This window comes from Chlamydotis macqueenii, chromosome 1 (genome assembly GCF_036417535.1).
Source record: "Chlamydotis macqueenii isolate bChlMac1 chromosome 1, bChlMac1.mat, whole genome shotgun sequence".
Classification (NCBI taxonomy): domain Eukaryota; kingdom Metazoa; phylum Chordata; class Aves; order Otidiformes; family Otididae; genus Chlamydotis; species Chlamydotis macqueenii.
The window spans coordinates 162471339-162498900 of NC_141556.1; the positions used below are offsets into that span (position 1 = coordinate 162471339).

The 27562-nt window shown below is 36.6% G+C and overlaps 1 protein-coding gene across 2 annotated transcripts in view; it reads right to left on the reverse strand.

Annotated features, from left to right (window-relative positions):
* The window catches only part of GPC5 (glypican 5), a 698961-nt gene that overhangs the window by 537018 nt on the left and 134381 nt on the right, over positions 1 to 27562 (reverse strand). For both annotated transcript variants that reach the window (XM_086771461.1, XM_086771454.1), the window contains exon 5: positions 24618 to 24743. In XM_086771461.1, coding sequence (XP_086627587.1) covers positions 24618 to 24743 — 126 coding nt within the window. The remainder of the gene's footprint in view (positions 1 to 24617; positions 24744 to 27562) is intronic.

Here is a 27562-nt window from a genome sequence, read left to right on the forward strand (position 1 = left end):
CTGCCAAAATAAATCACACGGAACTAAGATATCTGAAGCTTCCATAAATCACTACTTTCTTCCTCAGACATAACTATCATTATTTATCTCCAATGTAACTAGCGTTACTTATTTCTGTATCTTTTCCACAGTAATCCTTCCCTTATTTACCTTATAGCAACCTCACTTATCAGTATCCACGGTGCCAATATCGTAACGAAATGATACAAAAGTGCTAACTAGTGAACAGACGCAAAACTCCGTAAGCATGTCACAACCTGACATTGTTGTGTGAATACCACATCCTGTAGATCTCAGCAGGAACTTGCTCTTTTCCTGCCCTGCTTACCTTGGCTGGCCACAGCATTCTCACTGAGTCTTTCTTAATGCTGAATAGAGTTGAAAACACACTACTGTTTGGCATGCTGTGATACACGCTTGCCATTTTCCTAACAGCATGTCTCTCTTGGAATATATTCTGACTGTGATCCAGCATAATTTCTTTATCTTTTCTTTGAGAGCTACTACCTAATCCGTTCATCCAGTAAGTGCACGGCACTTATTTCTGTCTACCTACAGTTCCTTGGACTTTTCCCTATCAAATGTCATTCTTTTTTTTCAGGTATTTTCTCCAGGATGCCAGGATCATTTAAAAATTTTAGTGTTGTTCTCCGCTCCATGAATCATTAGGGATCTTACACAAATATCCAAAGTGTAGACAATGTGAAGATGTAAAAACACCAGGAAAAAAATAGCTACATGGGATAAAGTCTGATGATTAGGAGATGCCATCTTATATATTAAGAATGTAGAATTTGAAAACTACTGTAAGAAAACACCAGCTATGAAATTCCCACTTGAAGAGAGAAGTGAGGTAGGATTAAGGAAAGGATGGCTCCAAGTGTAATAATTAGGACTACAAACCTTCCCATTCCATATTATCTGTTTGATTAGCACTGCGACCAACAGTCATTAACTGATCTACATAAATCTGATACCTTTGAGAAATGAATATGCATGCAGTACAGCTCTCAGTAAATTTCCTATTTCACTATGACTTAGATTTTTTTTTCCTATCTGTGGTGTCAACAAGCAACCCAACTATTGTGTAGGCCTAGAAAATGCCACTCCTATTTTCAATTTCCTGGATGAAGAATATGCCAAGAGCACAGCAGAAAGAATGTGCTGCTCCATGTATTTTGTGAGTAAATTGAAGAATTTCAGGTCAGAGGCTTATGAATTTGACTCTTTTTCTTATTATTCATTTCAATATAGAGAAGTAAATGGGCTAATTGAGTGAAAAAAATGCATTAACAATAAACTGTTTTCTTTCTCTTTTTTAGAGGCGGATTGCTGTCCTTTGATACTGTGTCACATCTGGACTTAGCTGTTTTACATTCTGTTTGCAGCACTCAGTGGCTCCGATGAGCACATCTAATAAACTGACAAGGAAGTAAATGTCTAGGATAAGAAATACACTAAGTAAAACAATAAACAGTTTTACTTTTTTTTTTCTGATAGATCAACTTGTCCAGTCCTTACAGTAGCAAAACATCCATAGTAGTTATGTTTTCATAGCTCTTGTCCAGAAACACACCAATGCTGCGTCTTCCATCCTGTTTCAGGGTGCCATTGGTCTTCCACAGCTTAGTCTGCTCTTTCTGTCAGCAAGTTAATAGCTGAATTACAGATTTAGAAGAAAAAATATAATGGTACAGAACTTATGCTAATTTTATATGAATAATTGAAAAAAAATATTATTTTCTAGAAAAGATTTTGCCGTTTGACAGTAATCTCATCTGTTACAGTCTGATTGAATGACCAGCCTTCCTTCTTCCCCTTGAAAAGGCCTTTTTTATAGCTTTCTTCTGGATATCTACAAGCAAGAAGGGGAGCAAAAGTTGCAGTTAATCACCTTCTGCTCTAGAGATCAGAAATGGGTCAAGCCTAACTGTCCAGTGTCTGAAACTGTAGTGTTAAATAAATAGAAATAATGTCTTTATGTATATCCACATTGAAAGAGCAATAAAGTTGAAAATTCTTTATAAATACTGCCGTGTCTATGAAATACAGTAGCATAGTTCTTTCTCTGTTTATCATAAGACTCTTCACAGAAAAGTAAAATTGTCATCCTCTAGTGAAAAGCACATGTAAAATATTTGAGTGACTCTATGGCTTTTAAAGTTTCAGTCAATCTTTGCAAGAGCTTCAGCATAAATACATTTTTATCTAAACACAAACATGAAAAGAAATACTGGAGTTATTGATTGCAAAAGTGGAGCCTGCTGGTTACCATTTATTTAACAAATAACTCTGCCAAACAGAGAGCTTCTTCCTCAAAGACTTCATTATCTAACACCCCAGCTTTGCAAGTACTTTTTTGTGTGTGGTTACATACATAAGCAGTTCCTTTGATTTTAGCAGTATTCCTCTGACTGCATTTACCTTCCAAAATGCCTTTCCATGGTCTGAGTTTAAGCAGATGACAAAGTCAAGGGAAAGGAAGCCTGCAAGAAAGAAGAATCGGAGGGATTTGGGCAAGGCTTCCTATGTTATCGCGGGAGAGAGGTAGGTGCTTCTTCCAAAGAGCTGCTTAGAGAAGGAGCTTAACTGGGGGCTTCCCAATCACCTTCCTGCAGAGTCTCTCCAGCTCTATTTGCTGTTTAGGAAGACTAAGAAGATTAGCCTAGGAAGAAGAGTCAGATGCCTAAAGTACAGGTTAAAACCATTCTCCATTATTCCCAGTGTTTGCAGACCAGGAACTGAAGCACATAAACAACCCTGTTGTGGTAGCATTAAAATTTAGCTTTTTTTAGACTCTTAGTCCAGTCCTCTGACTAGGCTAGAGATGTAATGTCCTGCAGTAGCAAACATGAAAGCTTCATCCCCAAGATACTTTAGAACAGAAAAAGGTTTTGCTTTCTTTTTCTCCCATAGGCCAGGCATGCAGAAATGCTAGTTTGTGAAACATTTCCCTTCAGCAAGAAAAATATTTCATGAAGTATATTTATGGTGATACTCCTAGTGCTGCAGTGTAGCCCTCAAAACACTTCCTAGAGCTAAGAAATACTGAAAATCAAACTCTTACGATATAAAAAGTTACAATGTTAGGCAATTCTAATTCCTACATATTGTAGGTCAGACAAATTTGCTACTTGGTCTTTAAGACCATGCTAAGTTGATACATGCACTCAAATACACATATATGGGAATGACATATTCAGCTAAAAATATTTTCGTTCGTGTTATGTTAGATTTCATCTATATACTGTGTCACATACCAGTGATACAATCTTTTAGTCTACTTTGTGAACATATTAGTGCTTTCAGTTTACAGAATATTCTTTTTTCCTACCCTATATGTATCACTAGGCACACAAAGAACATCGGTACATAACACAGTGCCACTCCACCTCTAAAATAATGTATACTTGTCACTATGCAAAAAAATAAAGTCTTAGTAATTACTGATTTTATAAAAGTATCATTACTTCTCAAGGTTTAAATAATTGTTGTAAACAATCTTGTCTTTACAATTCTTAACAATTACATAATTATAACCATTGCTCATTTGTTTGGCTGAGGTAGGAAAAATTATATAAGACAAAAACTTCCCTAACATATAAATATGTGCTTGCCTTCAACATTTTTTTAAAACAATGCCTCTTTGAAAACGATTCATGTCTTTGAAGACCAATGATTCATTTCTTTTTTCCTGTTTTCAAAATATTTTCAAATCCTGGCATCTCTCCTTGTACGCATAGGCTCAAAGAAAAGATCTTAACATTCAAGCTTTACAGTCATTAAATTCACGTTTATTTTATCAGGATACTTCTACTTCACAGGTAAAAGAACAAAAAAAAAAATTAAGGAGAAACTATTTCATCTGGATTAATCCCACTTAAAATGTTGCCTTATAACTGATGGGTTCCAGTAATCAGTTGTCAATCAAAAGAAAACAGACAATAACAATGACTGATATTTTAAACTAGTTCACTAAGCAATATATATATATATATATACATATTCTTCAAAACTGAATAAACAGGGTATCTGCCACTTTATTAAGTCAGCCATCACTTGGTGATCATAGTGAAGTGCCCCTCACTGCGTACAAGTTACTCAGCGTTCCAAGATTTTGGGCAACAGGACAAAACCATCTCCAAGGTTTTTTTCCAGCTCTGAAGCAAACACTAGGGAGTTTAATCCACTGTCAAAGATATTTGCCCTTTCAGAAAGCAGCGCAATCTCCAAGACTGCAGAAATGCAGAACAGCTGTTTGAAAACAAGATGAAGTAAATCTATTAGTCCAACTGAAAGACTGCACTTACTAGCTTTTCAGTAGCAGAAGAAAATGAAATCTAACCTAGCACACAACGAGGAGCATTTGGCCACCCTCCTCTGAATTTCCTACATATCATCTTTTTCTCAATCTACCACAGAGTATAGCACCATAATGTTAGTTTGTTCGATTAGTCTCTTTTCCTTTATTTATTAGTGGTGGACCAGGTAACCTTTTGATACTGCTTAGTGAAATGAAAGGACTAGTGAATCACTATCCTCAGTGATTCACTTTCAAGTTCATGTTTCCTCTAATAGCCAAAAATTTCTCTGTTGTTCTGCTGAGACAATCCCTTTGTTCTAGATGATCACAGCAGTAGGATTTCGAAAAATGTCAACTCCTTTATTATAATAGAAAAAACAACGGCAAATACCTGTAGATCAGTAAGCAAACCTTAATAACAGCCTCAGCAAGAGATCTCAGTCATTCTGATATCTTTTTGTGCAAGACAGGCTGAAAATGCTCAAGGAGTAAAAGCCACAAGTAATTTGTAGCATTTCACAGTTACATTAACACCTCTAATTGTAACTGACAGGGCAATTAAGGGTGAAAAACATACGAATACAGTGGCTTGTACATGATGATTGTCCCACTGAAACAACAAATCATGTATTCTGTTTCGAGGAAAAATGTTTCACTTTGTTTTCCTCCATTGAAGTAGATGTCCCAGTTCATCATGTTTCATTAAAAGGTTTGTGTTGCTATAAACATGATTATTTCAGGCAATCACAAGCCTTTATATCAAGCATATAATTTAACAATTCCCTTCTAAATACAATTCTCAACATTCTTTTTAAAAAAAGGATCTTAATTGTTATTTATAATCTATTTTAAAAATTGGTTTTAGAATAATGAACAGGCAGTATTCTAAATACAAATATGTTTAGGACACATGCCCTCTCTCCTTTTTTTTTTTTTTTTAAATGAAATCCAGACAATTCCCCTCGTGCCTAGGTTTGCCAGGTTTTGTATATTGGTTTTCCTACCAGCCTCCATTCCTCCAACATGTGCACAGCTCCCTATGGTGAGCCATCACAAGTTATGTCCAACATCAGCAAGTAGTTAAATTCTGTAACAACAAATTCACAGAAATTTGTTTCTGTAAAAACTTGGTGCTTAGGCCCAATAACTACAATATAGATGTTTGGAGGGGGAAGAATACTTGATTAGATCAACGCTAATCCCAAGAGATTGAATGCCCATTAGTAGTTACGGTGTGTTAGGTGCACACCTTACCATTGAGTTGCATAGAACAGAATCATAGAATCATAGAATGGTTTGGGTTGGAAGGGACCTTTAAAGGCCATCTAGTCCCTGCAAGGAGCAGTGACATCCTCAACCAGATCACGTTGCTCAGAGCCCCGTCCAACCTGGCCTTGAATGTTTCCAAGGATGGGGCATCCATCACCTCTCTGGGCAAACTGAAACCTTTCATCTTAAACCTGAAAGAAAGGTCATTTATTTGCCACATCTTAAAGAAATTTGCCCTATCTTAAAGAAATCCTATTTATTTGCCCCAAGACTGCTCCACAACATGAACTCAAGTGCAGCAACTGGAGATGATTGAGCAATTTGCTTCAAAAGCACATTCCTGATCCATATTAAAATGCTAATGTAGATACATCCGTATCTACTTCAAGTAGAAAGCAGGTCAGTAACATGGACATAATTTAGGAGGAAAGAATCCCTCTCCGGTTTCTGCACATCTGCTCAGGATTTAAAATGGGTGGGATTTTTCTCTCTTCTGAGAACTCTCCCACATCTCAGCTGTTGACTGTTAATTTCTCCGTTGCATCTTACTAATAATTTACTATATACAAATAATTTACTATATGGTATATCAAATATTAATAATATCTGGCCATACTTAACACAACTGTGATTATGAGCACATAGGGGAAAAACAAAACAAAACATCAAGCTGAAATCCCACAACTTTATGCTGTATTGTGATGTTAAAGAACACATATGAATAAAAATTGTCTGAAAGCTAAATAATGATGTAACTAGTTCTGGCAATTAATAAAATAGATTCATAAAATGACTGGTCTTAGAAAAATATCCCAATCTATGTCCAAAGTGTGACAGAGATCATGTTAAAGGTGAACAGTAGATTTCAGAGTGTGCTTTTGTGGCCATTCCAAAATTACACTTAACACAGATAGCACATTGAAGGAAAAAAAACCAAACCAACATAATTTCAAATGTCATGGCAACATATGGGCCTTTACAGACCTGGAAAACAAAGTGAATCCATTAAGATGCCACCAAGATGTTTAGAGAGTTGGAGAACTTGAAGAAAGGCTGACTGAATTGTGTTTGTTCAGCCTGGGACAGACCAAGCTTAAGAGGGATCTCACCAGACACTTTATAAAGTGCTTAAAACACAGGTGCAGAGAAGGAGATGATGATGATACTATTTTCAGAAGGATGCATAGTGACAGAAGAGGCAACAGGCACAAATTGCTCAGGGGAAATACTGTCTGGCTATATGAAAAAAACATATTCATCATGTGATCAATTAAATACTAGAATAGATTAGTTAGGAAATTGGTGAAATCTCCATCAGTGAAAATCTTAAAGACTCAGCTTGACAGAGTCCTGAGTAACCTCATCTATGGCCCTCAGTGACGGTGTGCTTCCTCCACCCCAACCTAATTACTTTTCCTGTAACCCTGCTCAGGTGATAACCATCAGTGATAGATGTGTCTGGTCGTGATGGCGATGGCAGCCTCTGGCTTAAAGTGGATTTGGGGGCAACTAATAACAGCACAATAGCCAAGGGTTAATTTATGGTTATGTGACCACCTAACCACAGTGCCGGTCAATGTCCTACTCAAGCCAGAATCGTTATGCAAATATGACTACAAGTCAATTATCTTACTCCATAAATATTGAACAGCTTTAGAGCCCTTTGAGCTCTCCTGCAGGACAGCAGGCTGCATGCCAGGATCTCCCCTTGAGTAGGGACGCCTCTCAAGGTTAGTCCTTAAGATTGACAGAATCCTCATCACATCAGGTCCTTGGAAAGTAAATTGAGAATAAGAGCGCTAAAACTTTGAAATCTTAGCTAAGTTATATGAAGGATTGGTTGTGCATATATAATTCTTTAGACATAAACTGTTGGTCAAGCCTGGGACTAGGACTGGATCCAGCTGCACCTAGACTCCTCTCTGAGAAAGAGTTTCGAAAGCAAGGGGGTCCTTTCTGAATCTCATAATTCAACGGGAGAGTCTCCCTAACAATTTTGTCTGACTCTGTCCTCCATGCAATAAATAATCCTGTGTGCCTTGTCAACGAATCTTGTTAAATCACTGTTGCATTCACCAATTATTATCAAACTTTGCTAACTCATTGTTTTGTATCAATAAAATATACTGTTGCTTCTCTCTTACAAGTGAAGTGCATCACTCCTATTTGCAACACTCTGACTTCTTACTGAAATTTCAACCAGTAATTCCAGAGGTCCCTTCCTAACCCAGGCTTTTCTCTGTTTCTGAGCCCTGAGTAACAGCAGAATTTCTACATACAAGGTGAAAAAAAACCTTTTTTTTTCCCTTTGGAATACTGAACAGCAGCAGTTAATGCATGTTTTTACTTTGTAAAGGACAAACAGCAATATTTTTGTTGCTGCCATTGTTGTTCACACTTCAAACAATGTGAAAAGTACTGAGTTATAGGGCTTATATCCTCCAAATTTTCTACCTTATCTTCTACAACTTGTTTCCATCAGTAAAAGACAGAGGTATGCTAATGTGAACAGGGCGTTAAAGAAGCAGAAGTTCTCATGACAAGTTTGGAAACTCTACAGGAGTCATTACAGGCAGCAATCAGCCTTGCCCTCCTTTCTTCCTCTCTTCCAATGAAGGCTTTCAGGGAAGAATTTGAAAACCGGAAATACCAGGTAATAAACTAGATAAGGATAAGGAGGCTTCTTTTCAGATGAAAATATGAGGGATAATTTGAAGATTTTGAGTTTCTGTTCCTTTTAAAGTTTCTAAAGAAAGAAACCACTCTTTGTGATTGTGTTTTGTAACTTGGCTTTCCTCGTGGCGATGGCCTACTATAGAATTCCAAAGGAAAGAAGATTTAGCCAGTATCTTCCTCCATTTGTGTCTGATCTGCTCTGGACATCTGTGAGCTTGTGGACTGGGGCAGAGTGATGGTTACTCAGGAGTTGCTTCTGATATGAAAGTTAGTGGTCATTGTCTTCCATGTCTCTGCTCCTTAGAGTGATCAGCATCCTTGCTTTTTTTTCTGTACTTTTCACCCTTCTCTGCTGTCTTCCCTCCCTTAAATCCCAGAGTATTTCCTCATGATACACTAAAATACTGGTGGCTGCCCACACTTGCCTACATTAGCTTTGTATAACAATTGCAAACACTTAGAGGAAATAAGTATAGAATGAGTCAGACAATTCAGTAATATAAAATGGAAACTAGTTTTGGATTTTGAATGTTTTGGGTTTTTTTCTTCAAAGCTGTGAGCTGCTTGTTTAAACACAGCTACGGCCAAATTTAGACATCAGGAACAAATATTTTACAATGAGCATAGTGGAGCACTGCAACAGGTCGCCCAGAGAGGTGGTTGATGCCCCATCCCTGGAAACATTCAAGGCCAGGTTGGATGAGGCTCTGAGCAACATGATCTGGTTGGAGATGTCCCTGCTTCTTGCAGGGGGGTTGGACTAGATGACCTTTGAAGGTCCCTTCCAACCCTAACCATTCTATGATTCTATGATTCTAAATGAATTTGTGTTAGAAGAGATTTTAACAGTACATAGCATAACTTACAAGAAGTTGAAAATAATGTAATATTTTCATAGAATTCAAGAGACTTGCAAATCACAGCTCTAATCCACTGCCATATTAATCAGTTTTTATATGAATGTAAACAGAGCTGCATTGTTGTACTAGGCTATCATATGGCATATAACACGGTGGTCAGAACCAGGAAACATCCAGAGAACAGAGGCAAACCCAAGAGGCATTTCCCTTAAGATTCCATGCTACTGCTAGTTCACATTTTAAATCTAAATTAAAGCAACGAAAACAACAAAAGCAAGCGCGGTTTTCAAAAAAAGACCACCCACAGGTATTTTCTTGCAGAATAACGGGCTCCGGCCAGTGAGCAAGAAGGCTTCTCCTTCTGAGCCTGCGACAATGAGAATTTACAGTCTTCTCCACTGGGTGGCAGCCTAGGATGCAGCAACAGAAAGAACTGCTCTCTCCGGAGGATCCCCCCCAAAAAAAAGATAAATCTTCCACTGTTTACCTCAAGTTTTTGCTTCTGTTGGTGTTGCAATTGGCAATGTTGTGAACATATGGAAAAAAGAAACTTTGAACAAAGGTGATTGATAATGGCCTAATTGGATTGGATGCAGTTAAAACAAGTATTAACATAGCCCCCTCAAATCTCATTTTCTGTTTAACTGTTTCTCTTCGATCATAACAGGGTCAGGAAAAGTGAACCACAGTTGCCATTAGAAGTGTCTGAAACCAATGCTGACTTCTGATAAGTGGTTTCTCACATGCATCATAATTACAGCTCTGCGGGTTTTTTTTTTAGAACGAATTATTTTAATAGTCACTTGAATTTATAGCAAGAAAATATAAGATGCAAATAGGGGAAAAAAAAAACCCAAAAAAGAAAAACACCAAACCAAACACTATGTCTCTGATTTGTTTAAAAGGCAGAATGCACTTCCCCTGTCGAAATTCCCTAGAACAAGGACTCCTTTCCAAAATACTTGCAAACGGACTCATTTTGTTTTCTGAAGTTATTTTGTGGCTATCACAAGAAAAACCAAGAACAATAAAATTACCAAGTCTACTTTGTCATTGCTGTATGATGATTAATGTGACTCCAATGAAGTGAAAACAAAGAAAGGGAGTGTAAAGAAGAAAGGCTTGAAGTGGAAGACAAAATAGAGACAAGAAAATGGAAATCAATGGGAAAAAGATGTGAAAAATACTGGATGAGAAAGGTGTGCAAATACAAGTTAAACTAAAGAAAGTTATGAAAAAATGAGAGGTGGATGATAGATTAGAAGGAGAGAAAGAAAAAAAAAAATCACACTGGTATTTTCTTCCAGGGAAATAGCAGGAAATTAATACATACATTGGAGCTCTTTGTACTGTATGAAATTAAAAGGAAAAAAGTTTCTATGGTTTTTGTCACAGTGGGGAAGCCCATAAAACTTCAAAACATTTCTGCTATAGCTTCTGGGTCTCACTCCCTTGTTCTGGGGGATTGCTACAAAGCTGGGTATTGTGGATTCACAGTATATACGCCTTGGAGTGAAGGCACAAGCATGAGTGACCATTACATTACAGCTGGTTTATATTCATTGAGTGCCCAATAATATATTTTTACCTTTTCGTAAGAAAAAAAAATGGTTCAGAAACACCCAGTACAGTATCATGGAGAAGAAGTTCAAATGAAGAAATGCCTCTACTCAAGAAACTCCACTCTGTAACCATCCACTCTCTAAGGTCAGCCAGCAGGGACCTGGACACTGTTACACTTTCTCCCTTCTCTTCCTCGGGTACAGTCCCTCAGTTTCTGGTAGTTTATAGAAAGCAGAATTATATAGTTACTTTAGGAAGAGTTCTTGATGAATTATTCCATGAATTTATCTAGCCATTCTTTGAGTGCCGATATACTTTTGACTTCCATAACATTTCGGGACAGACATTCTGCAATTTAATTATACATTGTGAGTAGGTATGTTCCTTTTTTTAGTTGGCTAGCCTTATGTCATTTATTGCTGGTAACAGTGAAGGACTATTCACTTTTTCAAGTATATGTGCTGGAAATCTGTTTTGGAGTTAGATCTCCAAATGTTCCCGGAAAGTGGTCTCATTTAAGTGGAAAACTACAGTCGTAGGAGGATATATTATTTTGACTGCTACTCTGGTGTCCCTTTTTTTTTGGTGTGTGATGAAAAACATACCTCAGAGTAGTTAGTTTTAACATGCTGTAACATAATACCTTTTTATGATGATTCATTATGGATTACTTTAATTTTTTATTATATTGGTGCTGATTTGTTTGTTTGTTTGTTTAAAAATTTTTGCAGCAGACAGTTGATCTATTTCCCAAATTTTCTGATGTTCTCAAGGTATTATAATTAGTTTGAACTCACAACAAATACTAAAGTAAAGGCAAAAATGTATCTTAATTTTACAAAATGCGAGTTTTTATAGAAGAGCAATGATATCTTTGAGATCAAATGGAAGCTCACTTCAGGGTGAAATCTCCATTTTTGTTCTATCATCTCAGTAGATTTCAGTAGAAGGATTTCATTTATCCTGCCGGTTTATCTCCCTCAAATTAATACAGTTAGGGAATTCATCTACCTCCGTGTCTCCCAAAAAGCTTCTCCCAATGAAGTGAATTTAGTTGTGTTCAACACTTACCTGACTACAGTATGTACGCGTACCTCTTCATTGCAGGCAGACAGATGAAGGTGAAGTAGCATTACAGATGCGCACAAGTTTAAATGCATAAGCTCAGAATTATTTTATACACATATAAATGAGAAAAATGAACTTATTACACTGCCTGTTTATCAGAAGATGAGACTTCCTAGGACATGACTTGTTCTGTCCCTAGAGAAAGAATTTGTTCTCTTCCTACAAAATGATAATCTTATCTATTCAAGGTCTATTAAAAAAAAACAACGAACCAAACAAACAAACAAAAAAAAACCAAAACAAAGCAATTCCCAAATAGTTTAAATGCTTTCTGGAGGTGATGGAAGTATTAGAGAAAACTGCTCATCTGAACAACAACTGTAGGAGCTTTTTATATATGGCTTCTCTTCTTGTATTCCACTACAATTTGTGTACACAGCTGAGACGAGTTTTTCCTGTCGTGAGCATCTGTTTGACTCATCGTATGTGCTGTATCTATCACTGTGAACTGTTCCAATGGCAGTGTTGAAGCATCTGCCATGTAGGCTCTCTCTACAGAGGAGTTCAAAGTCTGAAGGAATCCAACAGAAGGAAGCAGAGAAAAACAATTCGATGAGCTTCAGCTGATGTTCAGAGAACTTGTTTGTCTTTTACCTGCAGTGGTTGTCTTCTGGCAACATTTACCTACAGATGGTGCACAGTGGTGCACCTGTAACTACAGCTTGCTGAGGCACAAGGTAGAAGTGACCCATTTCTGTAGTTTCTTTCTGATAGTCATGAAATATGCTTTGAATTGTCTCTATTTGTTCTCTTAGGGTGGAAACTTTTTTTCTATCAGACTTATACATCCTTGAGGGCAAGATTCCCATCATCTAAGCTACTCAGCTCCTCTGTGCTGCTCACCTCAAGTGATTACAGTGGTAACAAACAGCCAATCTACTAGCACTAAGTAGTTAATGTCTCTCTCCATAGACTATACAGACTCAAGAAGCCCAGATTCGATGCCTCAGTTACACACAGCTAAAAGAGTCAGTTGAATCTCATCCCTAAAATGAAATCTTCCTCGTGTACTCAAATATGACATAACAAACACATGAATCCAAAAGAATCAAATGTATTGACTGAAACATGAGTTAAATTATTTTTCATTTTAAATCATTCACAGGTGTCTAAGTAAATAAACAACTTCTGGCTGTTTGACCTAACATTTATTTTCTGCAAATATATTCCTTTACTAAGCAAGTAAAAGCACAGAAGAGGTGGCAGAGTCTAGCTATCAGCTCTTGAACTGGCTGGTAAAAATTCTCCTTTGAAAACCTAACTCTCTAGATACAAAAATATGGATTTGAAATTAAATTATTACTGCCAAGATCTGTGTGAATACAGTCTGTGCTGTCAAAAGGCTGAAGGGCAGTACTCCAGAATGAGCTTTCATGGGTTTGGATCATAGTCAAATATTTCCTGTGCTAGAAATACATACAGTCAAGAGCCAGTTGCCCTTATCTTGGGATTCTTGTTCAAGGAATTGAAGAAAATATAGAGGTTATCTGCAAATACAGGAGGCTTTTGCTCAAAAAAATAACTATAAGGGTCTATGCAGTCTGTCTCCATTAGCTGCTGGTAAGAACCCCTATACCATTCAGTACTGCAGCATGTTAACTGATCATGTTTAATATTTTAAAATGGAAAATTAAACACAATTATACCAAAACCATAATTTATTAGGATTTTTAAAATTAGTTTTTATTTATTTTAAACAGCTTCTGTACAAGGATTTCAGGAGGCACTGATAATATATTATTCTTCCCTAAGTAGAATCGAACATGATGCTTTGATGTTTGCATCGAAGGCAATAATATTAGCTATCTGCCATGCTATCTTTTTAGATTCCAGAAGTACTTAATTAAAAAAAAAAAAGCAGTTTTATTAGACTCTAGCATAGGATAAGCTTATTACTTCCTCTTACTGTTGTCCTCATGTGTGATTCAGAGGTTTTAAAGACATCAGGATATGAAAGTGAGACATACTAAAAGAAGGACTGGTAGGAACATACTTGTGTACAGAAATATAAGCCTCTCAAATATTTTTGTCATCATATTTAGAAAAAGAACATGAACCTAACGGTTTTTACAGGACTTCATAAGAAGTGGAGACTTAAAACGTGGAGTTATAGATGCCAGAACCTCTCCTACAATGAAAATAGGCTTGCAAAACAGAAAATCTCGTATTCTTTCCATAAAGAGCCTGACACTCTCCAAATTAATTCCTAATTCTATCTAGTATTTAAAATGAAATAACACTCAGGGATCAGTACTGGAACAGTACTGTTTAACATCTTTGTCGGCAACATGGATAGTGGGATAGAGTGCACCCTCAGCAAGTTCGCCAACAACACCAAGCTGCGTGGTGTGGTCGACACACTGGAAGGGAGCGATGCCATCCAGAGGGACCTTGACAGGCTGGAGAGGTGGGCCCGTGCCAACCTTATGAAGTTCAACAAGGCCAAGTGGAAGGTCCTGCACATGGATCAGGGTAATCCCAGGCACAAATACAGGCTGGGCAGAGAACGGATTGAGAGTGAGAAGGATTTGGGAGTACTGGTGGACAAGAAGCTCAACATGAGCTGGCAATGTGCGCTTGCAGCTCAGAAAGTCAACTGCATCCTGGGCTGCATAAAAAGAAATGTGGCCAGTAGGTCAAGGGAGGTGATCTCCCCCTCTACTCTGCACTCTTGTGACCCCACCTGGAGTACTGTGTCCAGCTTTGGAGCCTCCAACACAGAAAAGACATGGACCTTTCAGAGTAAGTCCAGAGGAGGGACATGAAGATGATCAGAGGGCTGGAGCACCTTTCCTATGAGGACAGGCTGAGAGAGCTGGGGCTGTTCAGCCTGGAGAAGAGGAGGCTCTGGGGACACCTTATAGTGATCTTCCAGTACCTAAAGGGGGCCTACAAGAACGACGGGGAGAAATTCTTTAGCAGGACCTGTTGTGTTAGGACAAGGGGTAATGATTTTAAAATAGAGGGAGATTCAGACTGGATATAAGGAAAAAAAAAATTTACAATGAGGATGGTAGAACACAGTAACAGATTGCCCAGAGAGGTGGTAGATGCCCTATCCCTGGAAACGTTCAAGGCCAGGCTGGCTGAGGCTCTGAGCAACCTGATCTAGTCGGGGATGTCCCTGCTCCTTGCAGGGGGGTTGGACTAGATGACCTTTGAAGGTCCCTTCCGACCCTAATGACCAAAGGTACTGAGAAAGAGTTAGAGTGGTGCTTGGTCCTGTACTTAATGCAGTACTACTTAATGCAGTTGCCTTCATACATCACTTTGACTAGAAGATCAGGACTAGCAAAAATCAATCAACACTGCTACATGACATTATTTTCAACATATGAATCAACATGTGTACCTAGTTTTCTGGTGAAATATCTCAAACACTCAGGCATAATGGTCCTGGATCAATCTCCCAGGTTTAACACTTGCTGTTTAGAGTATTTTGATTTTTCAATCTTGGCATAGATACTTTGTATTAGTGTTTAAATAGATTTGAGTTTCTAGATATTCTAAACTTAGATAACATAAATCCTACCACTGCCTTTAGACTGATGCCCTTTACAGTCAAGGGGGAGAAACAAGTCCTTCTAGGAAGGACTGACGGACTATTTAAAGACTAAATTAATTGCATCCTGCAAGGGTCCATTCATCTGTACTGAAAAGGAGGCCAGCAAGCCCATTCAGATGTGCATTTCTTCACACAAATATGTGGAGTAGAAGAGATGAAGACTATCACAAGTTTTAACATGGCAAGTTCTTATTAACATAAGACATAAATGTATTTAAAAATTAACATGACAGAGATTCACACTCCTTAGGAGGAGAAGCTACATTTTATCACACAGCAGCATAGTGCAGTCCCTCCATCCACAGGCACAGTATTTTCTCAAATATACATAATGATTCCTAACAGTTTGAAGGAGGGTCTTGTTGGTACTCCTGCCTATTGCAAGCAGGTGAAGGATCTCTTTTATTGTGGAAGGAAAACAGTTCAATATGAGTCTGGACTGTGTTTTACACTTCATATTTTCTTTCACTGCCTCATAGATATCAAGTATATATTTGGGGAGAATCTGCACAGTCTCCTGTTGCATGACTGTAACAATTGAATTCTGCTGCTTTGATCTGTTCTTCATAATAACTCCTCACATGATATCTTAGGCACTAGCTGAACATTAAAATCTTTCAGATTTGGACATGGCTGTTCACACTACTGCTTGACTGCGTCATTTACTAAGCCTGCAGCACAGCATATATAAGTGTGTTCATGTTTCCTTTTCATTAGTTTTTGCTGCAGTCTTTTTTAGAAGTAGTTGTCACTGAAGCACTCATAGCAGATATGTGCTTGCCTACATGGTAAAACAAAAAATCTCTTGGAATATATTAAAGATGCAAATGTATTAACTGGGCTAGCAAAACATCATTAAATTTCTGTGTGGGATACTATAGTTTCATAATTAAAATTCTTTATGAATTAAAGTAGCTTCAGTTTGGTTTATTCATTCAATGAACCGAATCAAAAATGAGTTAACATTACTGATTTCTAAATTCACAATCTTCATTAATTCAGCTTAATTTTTCCAAGTGCCCACATGTGGATGAGTGCTAAAAAAACTTTGGCCTTGAGAATGCGGTGTTAGAATAGAAACAGTTAGAACAAAATAGTCATTTTAATGAATATAAGCCAACTTGTGCTCTTGTCATATAATTCTAAAGGAACATAAGAAGAAGCTGAGCTGTTAAGGAAGATTAGAAACCATAACTTTTATTAAAGGGAACAGATAATGTCGTATTTTGAATTAGATGCTCATAGACTCACAGTTGTGAATGGCAGATTAGTTTTACTTCATTAAAGAGGATACAATGCTTCTTTTAACCACAAAAGAGCAAGAAGAATTTGATACAACTGGAAAGAATAATATTAATTTTGAGAAAAAAATAATGAATGAACTCATTCTTTGAATGCATTCAAAATATTATATGAATACTAATTTTTAGCATCTGTATTACATAAATGACTTCAACAAAATCAAGCTCTACATATAATAATCTACAGAATAGTCACCAAAATAGGATTAAATAAAGTAAAATTTTCTTATATAGAGAAAAACTTACCACAGACTTTCACAACTAGATACATAGGAAAAATCAGTGGTTTTCACATAAGACTCCCAACCAATTTGCTGATCTCTCAAATCACCCTGCTTGGGTATCTAAGTCACCTGTGAAAATGTTAAAAAAAAAAACAAACACAAACCCCAGCATAATCTAAGTTTCCTTAGCATATTTGCACAGTTGGTGCAGGATGCTCAAAGAAAATCTGACCTAGAGTCTTCAGAAGATGCAGCGTAACAATATGAAGGTCGAAAGGAACACCTGTAAATGCTGCGGTGCTGAACACCCGTACTCAGAAGTCTCCTGTCTGGAATGGTAAGCCTGTAGTGTTTATACAGGACCAGTGTGACCATTACAGTGAAAGAAGACCTCTGAGAAGATATTTTACAACCCAAAATATGGTTTAAATAATTCATTGAGAGCTGCTGTATTAAATTGTTGTGGCTAGAGGTGATAAATAATTCGGTTTTAGAAATACAAAATGTTTCAGAACATCATTGTGTGAATGGGGGTTCATTGTAAAATATCACTAAAGTTTAATTCAGTTAGTTCATATTTATTTTATAAGAACTTCAGTGAGCCACAAATACACAAATCTTCTGTCTAGTATAATCCACTGTGATTCATAGTTATTTACTTTATGTGAGGCTTATTTTTGAACTATGCAGCAAAGCCTCTTGCATGAGTTTTCCTCTGTATTAAAAAAACCTTAGTATACTGAAAGGAGATGATAGATTTTTTTTTTCCCTCTGTTGTTTCATGTCATAAACTATGGTAAAGTAGTCCTGAAACACTCCAAAATGAAACAATGACAATGCCATAATTCAGACTTTTAGAACATCCTTGGTCACTGTTCTTTCTCAAGCCAATCTTTCAACAGTCTTCTGTGACTTTATAAATGCTCTTATTTATTTAATGTGGCTCTAGTCATGTTTTTCAATTTAAAAATCAATTCATTTTGTAAATTATTACCAGTTTAACAAAAAATGAATTCACCTGTTGTTAGAACCTTTCTATTATAATCCTTGCTGTGCATGACAAATGACTAAAATGTTTCTAGGACAAACAGTACAGAAAATTATATATTTGGTCAAGTGAAAAAAAAAAAGGAAAAAACAGATAATTTATTTTGAGGTAATGAAATGCAATATACATTTTCCTGCTTTTACATAATTAAATAAATTCCATCCTGAAGGGTCATGAGATTTATCTAAGCATATATTGAAAACCGATATTACCATTATTAAAATAGGAGTGATTTTATTTTTATATCTCATGACAAAAGAGAGAATAAACCTCATAATTAATATAAACAAAGGGATCATATGCCATTTCATTTTATCCTCTAATGTCAGACTTGGATCTCCTAAAACCAACTGACATAGGGATCTGAATTTCAGCTTTTACAGAAACTACTTCGTTTTTATAGAATTTATCATCAAGCCGGTATCTTTTTTTCTTCTAATTTTTAATTTTTTGGAATAAATAGTTCAGATTATATTCTCCACTATAATGCCCAAATTATTAAGCTAACTTAAAAATACTGTTTAAGGTTTCTCAAAAGAAAAGAGAACAAAAAGTTACCTCCCGAAAACCAGTAACTAGAATAATATAATTATTATTTTTATTATTCAATTACATGTTGATGCCAGAAATAGAAAGGCCTTTTGTTTTCTAGGTTGACAAAGAAAAAATTATCAGAAGTTACTCTCATTCTTCTGACAAGAGAAGTAGGATCAATATGAAATCATTTGTGATTGAGGAGGTGGGACAGTAGTAAAACTAAAGGTGTTTCTGATTAGTCATCAAATACATCCTGATGTCAGCAGCTTTTCAAATAAAAATGGATAAATTGTAATGAAAAAAAAAATCCTCCTGAACTCTGAGAGAACCTTTGGAGCTCCATGTTCTTATAGGCCAGATGCCCTGATTTTTCATTACGACCCAGGTGCCATACGCTGGTGACTTCACTTCCAAGCATCCCTAAAGGGGCAGCAGTAATCCAAAACAAAAATACTCCAGATTGCAGGAATTTGGATTTAACAATTTGTTAAATTTTCCTTTTCTTTACAAAACATTCAGCCTACAAATATCTTTCTCCACCATTTACCTCTTAAGTTGACTCAATGTTTTGGCATCTGAAAATTTCTGGTTAGCTTGCTGTGGAATGCTATTGGTGCTAAGATTTTATGAGTTCATGGGAAGACTGAACATTCACAGGTCTGGGTCAGGCATTTCCAAATTTACAGATTGTGAGGAAGCACATATTTACAACTGGTTTTTTTCCATGCATCTGTTGCTGGTCCTTGTTGGCACTAACATATTAGGCAAAGCAGTAAGAGCCATAATGGGCTGTTCCTACATTTCAAGTTGCTCAAGGAAATATTTTGAATAGGTGGCAAGTGGTGCCTTTGATGGCAGGTTACATTCTGCCTCACTGTAAAGTGATGATTAGCTCAAATAAAAGGAAAGTAAGAGGAATTAATTAGATCTCCTTATATCACCATTTATCTTCTTTTGTTGACTAAGAATGAATTCAGAATTGTACTCTTGTTTCAGAATATTTAAGAATGGAAAGAGAAAATTCCATTCCTCAGCCTAAGAGCTGTGCTAAAGCTAAGCATTTATTTGATGATAGATGCTTACTATAATAACATTCTAACAACTTGCTCAGCAATTAAAACCAATCATGCTGTTTAATTCCTCTTAATTTGGATACTTTAGATACGCGTTTCATATGAAACTCTTCCTTCCAAACTTGACTAGGTGTTTTTAATAATCTCCCATTACTCTTCAGTCCTTCAATATGCAGAATTTTACTATTTTTTTTCTTTCATTATTTTTATTTCAGTAGAATTACTGGTCTCAAGATGTACAGTACATATGCTGCTCTCCTCTGTGTATTTTTAATCCATCTCTTTTCACATTCTAGCCACACACTCTGGACTACCAAAACTGTATAAATGTCAGTTAAATCACTTTATGTACATGAATGAGAACAAGTCCTGTTATTTTACCTTTATTGCTAAGACGCACTGAAATTCTGAACTGATGCATGCAATTCTTTCATATGCTTTGGTAGTGCATAACTTATTACTTGCAGTTCCTCTTTGTCCATCGAACCTAATGAATCCCATAACACTAAATTCCAGGTACTTCATCACGGCACTCAATTATATCTTTAAAACTGAAGTTTTAATTTCATGCCCAACCATCATAGTCACACAACTGGGTAAAACAGTGGAAGGGCTGAAGATTCTTCTAAGACATCCCCTCCCTCATTCTGCAGTGATGTGGACCTTGTGAGAGTAGTCTTGCTCTTGCAAGTCCTGCCCACTACCAATCATGTCCGATGTGAATATAGGCATTTGGGGATTCTCGTCTCAGTTTTTGGTAAAAGTTTTGCCTACACAGTGCAGTAGGCTAGATTCAGAACAATTTCTAGTTTTAGAATCAAGGGCCATATTGCCATGATGTTATGATTCAGAAAGAAAAAAAAAAAAAAAAAAAGCTTAAACAACAAGGAAACAGCTGAAGCATATGAAATGTAAACTGTTAAGTAAGCTTTCCTTTCAGTAATCCTCTCTTTTACTTTTTCTGACCTTTTCCCCATGCAGGCTTGATAACCTCTTAGATGGTATTAGAGACGGCAAAGGCTATAAGATTTATCTGAGATACGGTATTACAGCCATTAAAAACCTTGAACTACTTCCTTTAGAAAAATGCACAGAAAAAGAGAAAGAAGAACTGCAAAGATTTTTTAAAAACATCTGTCTTCTGTCTCCAGGGCTTGTTGCTACTTGCAGCTTGAAACACAGATAGAGCAAATACTCTTAGCAATCTCGTCAGGTTCTGATTGATACACTCACACCAGTGCTATGTAGCCTATGATATTTCTTTCCCATGTCAGGCCCAAAATTGTAGTCATCACTAGGTATGGCACACAATTTTTAAACAGAAGGCAAAACCAGACAGAAATGGTGAAGAATCTCAAAACAGAAAAAAATCTTTTTATCTTTAAATAATTTGAACAATACAGACTTTCTCCAATCTGTGCCAGGAACACCACACAGATTAATTCATCAATACTGGAGTGGGGAGGGAGGAAAAAAAGAAGAAAAGAGAGTGAGTGCACAGGTTCAGGTGTTCTTCAGTATTTAGGGAGAGAAGCGATGATGCCTGCTCAGGTCATTATTGCTTCTAACGTGGCACAGTATCCTGGAACCATGACAACTGAAGTTGAGCAACCCAGGATTTGGATAATCCTAGATCCAGAGTCAGAGGGCTGGAGGAGATTTTAAGAGGTTATCCAATTCATCTCCATAGCTCTAAGGAAAAACTGGCTTTTGCTACATCATTTCCTCCTTCAGGCTGACACCAGACCACAAAACTACCTATTTTCATCCCTTATCGTCCTCGCCACTAGAAAATTCTCCCTAATATTTAATCACAATATATTCTAAATGTTTGCTATGTGTCCTAGCTATTACAGAAGCAGATAACAGATACTTTTCTTTCCCCTAGCAACAGTCTGTTTGCACTTTACATTTTCTCCCAACAATCTTTCTTTTCCAGATTAAACAAATCTAACTATTTCACTCCTTTTTTTGTAAGTGGAGTTTCCTAGATTTTTCAATTGCTCTCGTAACGCTTCTGAGAATACTCTTTAAGTATGCCAGAGTTTTCCTGAAAATGCTAAAAATGGGCTCAAGGCTGAGTCTTGAATCACTTACCGTGGTTTTTGCATGTTACTAGTCCTCTCTAATCCGGTTTGCCTACACAGTGGTTAGGCTTACTGTTTCCCGTTCACATTCCCAAAGCCCGACAACTTCATTTCCCTTCACAATATCCCCAAACACAATCACATCCAATGCTGCTCATCTCCCATTAGATCTCTTCACTAGCTGATTGATTCATTGATTCACTTCAAATGACATCTCCCAGTACAATCTGTCAGCAGCCTTTTCTTGCTCAAACGCAATCTCCTTGTTTCTGAATTTGCAGAATTTGTTTGTTTGCGTGTGTTGAAAATGTTTCTGAGGCTGAGTTTAACTTTCCATAACTGACAGAAATCTCCAGGCACCGCACACCCCATGTGTGTGCTCCCCTCGTGCATGCTTGTGTCACATACGCCTTACTTTCAAAGCAGGCACACAGAGGTGTCGAAGTACAAACAGAAAAGAGTGTTCATTTTTCCCTAGCTTAAAAATTCTGTAGTAATCATATGAAAAAAAAAACCAAGCTGACTTCAGTCAAAGTGCAGGAAAGGTATATTTTTTTTCCCCTTCAGTTACAAAAGAAATAGCATAAACAAATAAAATTGAACAAAGTACATTTTGACTGAATAACAAGGTAAAATGAATGAGAGGAAGAAGATAGATGTGAGCACCATCATGTGGCTACTGAAGCAGAAGAATATGCACCATGATACATAGTGTACAAGTAGAGGTGCTAAGATGTAGGAATTAATCTGCAGGCCTCAGTTCCAGTTGACAGCCTAGAGCAGCTCAGAGTATCTTGCTTTTCTGGTTTTAATCAGCACTCTGTACTTCTAAATACTATCTACACTTCAGCTATTTCAGGAATTGAACACTAAAATTTACAGACTAATAATATAAAAATAAATACATATTTATATGTATGAAAACAAAATACTTCAGTGAGGAAATTTATAAGTTAAACTAACATCAAAGTGGTCTTCATCTTAAGATATAGAGCTTTTGTTACCAGTTATATATTTAGGTTGATCCACAAATAAATAAACCGCATTAATTAAATACTTTCAGTCATACTAAATTACTTTAAAAAAAATCCTATGGTCTAGAATTCTGTAGAATGTTTCATTTCTGTATAATGATTAAAATGTCTAATCATACTTATTAAAATAGAACAGTATAGTATTATAGTAACAGTATAATAATATATCTCAAATATAATAGTACTGGAGATGAAGGGATTGAGAGCGGCCCTGCCAAGAACTTGGAGGTATTGGTGGATGAAAAGCTAGACATGAGTTGACACAGTCCAGAAAGCCAGCTGTATCCTGGGCTGCATCAAAAGAAGCGTGGCCAGCAGGCTGAGGGAGGTGATTCTTCCCCACTACTCCGCTCTTATTAATAATTTATATTACCATGAATTTTTTTACAATGAGGGTGGTGGAACACTGAAACAGGTTACCCAGAGAGGTGGTAGATGCTTCATCCCTAGAAACGTTCAAGGCCAGGTTGGATGAGGCTATGAGCAACCTGATCTAGTTGGAGATGTCCCTGATCCTTGCAGAGGGGGTTGGACTAGATGACCTTGAAACATCCTTTCCAACCCAAACCATTCTATGATGCTATGATTATGTTAATAGTAACACTATAAGCAGCAAAAAGTAATTATACAAGAGCCTTGTTCTTGGGAAATCTGCAACTAAAAGATACTTAATTTCAAATTCTTACTGAAACATTTGGTAGGATAAGTGTAACTAATTTGGGGAAGGATAGGAAAACAAAAGCCAGGGGGTAAAGCTGAGCTTTAATCTCAAATATAGATATCTAAAGAAAGACTAGGTCATCTTGAGAAGAACATTGAAACCTTAGGACAAAGATTCCCAATTAGCCTATCAAGGGAGTCTATCACTCATTGGGCCTTGGTGCTTCCAAAGCATTAGACTACCCAAGAAGATAAAGAAAAGTACGTCTGTACCTGTTTACTGAAAGTATACCCATTAAGTTTCCTTAGGTATCATTAATCAATAAATTACAGCTCCTACCTAACCTTTTTAGAGATACCTGAAGATGCAGGCTGCCACTGTTCCTTCTACCTTGTACCAGCTATCTCCCACTTTATTAACTCACCTCATAGCCTTTAGCCACCTTCTTTGATACGACCTCTGATACTATGTACTAATCCATGTTGTATTAACAGCATGATCTTTATGAAAAAAAATAATTGCAATGAATCCTTTAATATTTTGGTCTCTGTCATCACAAAGACTTCCTGCTCAGAAAAACACTTGTTTTGGTGATGACAGCAATAAAGCAAAACCATACAGATCAGCTCTCTGAAAATTCTTCTGACATCCACAAATGCTACTGTTTTGTAAGCAGTGAAATACATTGATTCCAGAGATGCACATCCAGGAGCATGGCAGTTTATTATTATTTCTTCTTTGTCATTGCTGCTGAATCATATCTCCCAAGCTGCTGCATACATAAAACAATGTATGTATTTCACCTTTAAAATGTTTTTATCTTCGTGTCTTAACTTTTAGCTCTCTCCTGAGAAACCATATCTATTAAGAGACTACTTCATTCTTCAGAATCAGAGAAAGTTTTAAGCAAACAGCTTGAGTCTGTTATCACAGACTCTGTATTAAAAGGAGTATTTTATAAAGATTAAGCTCAAACAAAAATCCATATTCTCTGTCTCCAACTGTGTTTTGTAAATGCCAATCCATTTTCCTTTCCAGTATATGTTTAGGTGCTGTAGATTTGAAGGAAAAATGTCTGAAGAACAGCAGAATTCTTTTTTTCCTCAAAACAGAGATGTAGGGAGATTTTTATTGTTTATGGGTGAAGCGTGAGGGAAGGAAACTCATGCTGATTTGTTTTCTGAACTAACCTTGACACACACCTAGGGAAACAATGTACTCCACTTGGAAGCTACTTTACAGAAATATGAAACACAAAAGAAAAGACAAAAGTGAGTTAGAAAGATACCTTCTTACAATATCTTCTCCGTTCCAACACGGGAGTCCATCAGCAGCTGCCAACTCATTACCACACAGGTGATCAGCGAGGCCACCGTAAAAGGCTCTGTAGAGCCGGAGGTGGCTGATAAATTCTCTGCATAGGGGAACATGGGAAAAAATTGACAGTGTCAATCAATAACATTAAGCAGTACTGCTGTTGTGCATTTCTACAAGAAGATAAAGAATGTGCTTATTTTATTACTCTCCATTGGTTCCAATGATTTTTTTTTAATCAATTTGTCAAATTCCTGTGAGATAAGTTTGATTTTCTCAGATACACTTCAGTAGTTTACAAAGCTGATACTCTCATTGGTTAAAGTTAAAAATGAACAAAACCAAAACACCTTTATTTATGCTCTGGAACAGGAACTACTTTCCTCCAACCTGAAATTTTCTTGCGTAGTTGTGATACAGTTTGCAATGCTACACTTGTACAAAAACAATGTTCCAAAAATAAAGCACAGCAAATTAAAAATATGTGTATATGACTGTCATCTGTTTTTCAAAAGTGCTGCCAACTAGTTCCCTAAACAGTGTTACAAATACTACAAAGACTAGTTGTTAGAGTTTTGGAGTAACTCAAGATTTAGGCAAGACGGGTTTAAGATGTAGGTGTTAAATATTTAGTGGATATTTAAATAACTGTCTGAAAAATGACATCAGTTTTATCATGGGCTGTGCTGGTAGGTTATAAATTATGTATTGCTATTTTAAATAATTGTCAAGATGCTCGGAGCTAATCATAAGGTTTTGTACTTAAATCAAAACAAATGAATGTTTTTTTTATTTTGCATGGTTTTAACTGGTCTGTGATATTTATGTTTACAAATTGTTTGTTTATGTATTGAAAATGTCTTCTTGGGACACCCATTCCCGCTGTGAAAAATTAAAATATTTATTAATCCTGGTTTCGAACATCACACTATACTGAGTTATCTATGACCCGCAGGCACAAAGAAAGGCATTAGCAAATGCTATATTCATTGCTCTTAGAGGCCAGCAAGCTTCACTTTATGTTAACATCTTGTATAGTGTCTGGAGTTGTTAAAAAATGTCAGAAAGATTCTATGCATTTCCCTTATTTAGCCAACATAGGCCGAAAATAGCATAAGGAATTAAATTTTTAAGTATTGCTCACTCCAAATTAAAACAGGTAAACTGTGATTATATACAGTCCATCATTTTAAAAGCCACGTGTTCTTTCTTGTAATTGTAGGGCAAATATTTTAGAAAAGCCACAGTGATTTACATTTACTATGCCTATTAAACGTGATATGATGGCCCTACTAAATATAAAATTGCAGTTCTGAAAATATTGGGTAGGGTAAATTTTAACTGTGCACCATGTGATTGCCTATGTGCAATAGATTTTAAATATATAAATATGATTCATCCACATTCCCCCAGCCATGAATTGTCATATTTTATATTTCCCCATCCCCAAAATTGCACCCAGTGTGCACAGTACGCTTGCAATTTTCCTCCATTTCCCATTGAGTGGGATTGATTTTGATTTTCTCTATGCTTTGCATTTACATTCTGGATGAAAACTAGTGTTTAGAGAGTCCTCTCACAGTAAATAGTGGGAATTTCTTCTTCTGCACAATCAATCCACGTATAATACAGAAATTGAAATAAATACAGCTACCATAATATCTTGTGACAAACTGCATTCTAACAGAAAGGTCAGTTATTCAGTTTATTAGCAAATACATCCTGAGGCAAAGCTAAAGTTAATACAGAAGTAATAACTGATTCCAGCCCCTGTTGATGTCTCACCAAAGTAGTTAGAAGGGCAGATGGCATGAATGTCAATTTTCATATCATCATCTTCTAGACTGGATAGCATGTAATTATATGCAGCTGAGCACAAATGTGCAATTACAGTCGGTGGAAGCTGCAGATACTTCTTATCTGTTTATTTGGAAATGTTCTTTTTTTTTTTTTTACACTTTTATTCTCCTTGCTAAAAGCTGCCTGCAATGTTAAGTTCTGGAGGAAAAAGCATTATATACTTTCAAGTTTGTATGTTATTACAGAAGGTTCTGCTTAGAATTTTTTTAAATTTGTCTGATAATTTTTGACCTCAAAAGAACAAAGAAATCTCCTTTTCTTCTTGTACCATATAGTACTAGAAAATACTAGCTTAGATCTGATGGTAAAAATAATTTAGGCAGTTTAGAGGCAGTTCAAGGGGCACTTTAAAATGTAAACTTTCCTCTGGAGATGGATTTGAAAAATATTAGGAAATTAGGAAACTCTTAGGAGTCACACATTTAATGGAGTCTTTTTGTTCATTTGTTTTCCCTAAGATAACTGTCATTGATCAAGTCTACACAGTTTGGGAGAAGCCTATTCTTTTCTGCTAAAGCTTGTGAAAGTTGCTGAGAGCAACCTGCTGCCAGAAGTAAATAAAGTGGAGTCAGATCTGGAGAAGAGCACTTGCTTAAAAGCAGGCTGTAAGCATTCACTGAAGTCACTCTTCCATGTGAAGAATATAAAGTGAAATATAAAGTGATTGTGACTAATAAAGAAGGAGGTGATTCAGGAGGCAGCAAATGAAGATCATAGAATCGTAGAATCTTTAAGGTTGGAAAAGATCTTTAAGATAACGAAGTTGAACTGTCAACCTAACACCACCATGTCCACTGAACCATGTCTTGAAGTGCTACGTCTTCCAGGGATGGTGACTCCACCACTTCCTTTGGCAGCCTGTTTCAGTGCCTAACAACTCTTTCAATAAAGAATTTTTTCCTAATATCCAATCTAAACCTATTCTGCCACACCTTGAGGCCATTTCCTCTTGCCCTATCACTACTTACTTGGGAGAAGATAATAGAAACTATGAAGTTGTTAAACACAAATCTGTGTCAGTGAATCTCAAACTTTCTCCCTCCTCGCCTTTTTTTTTGT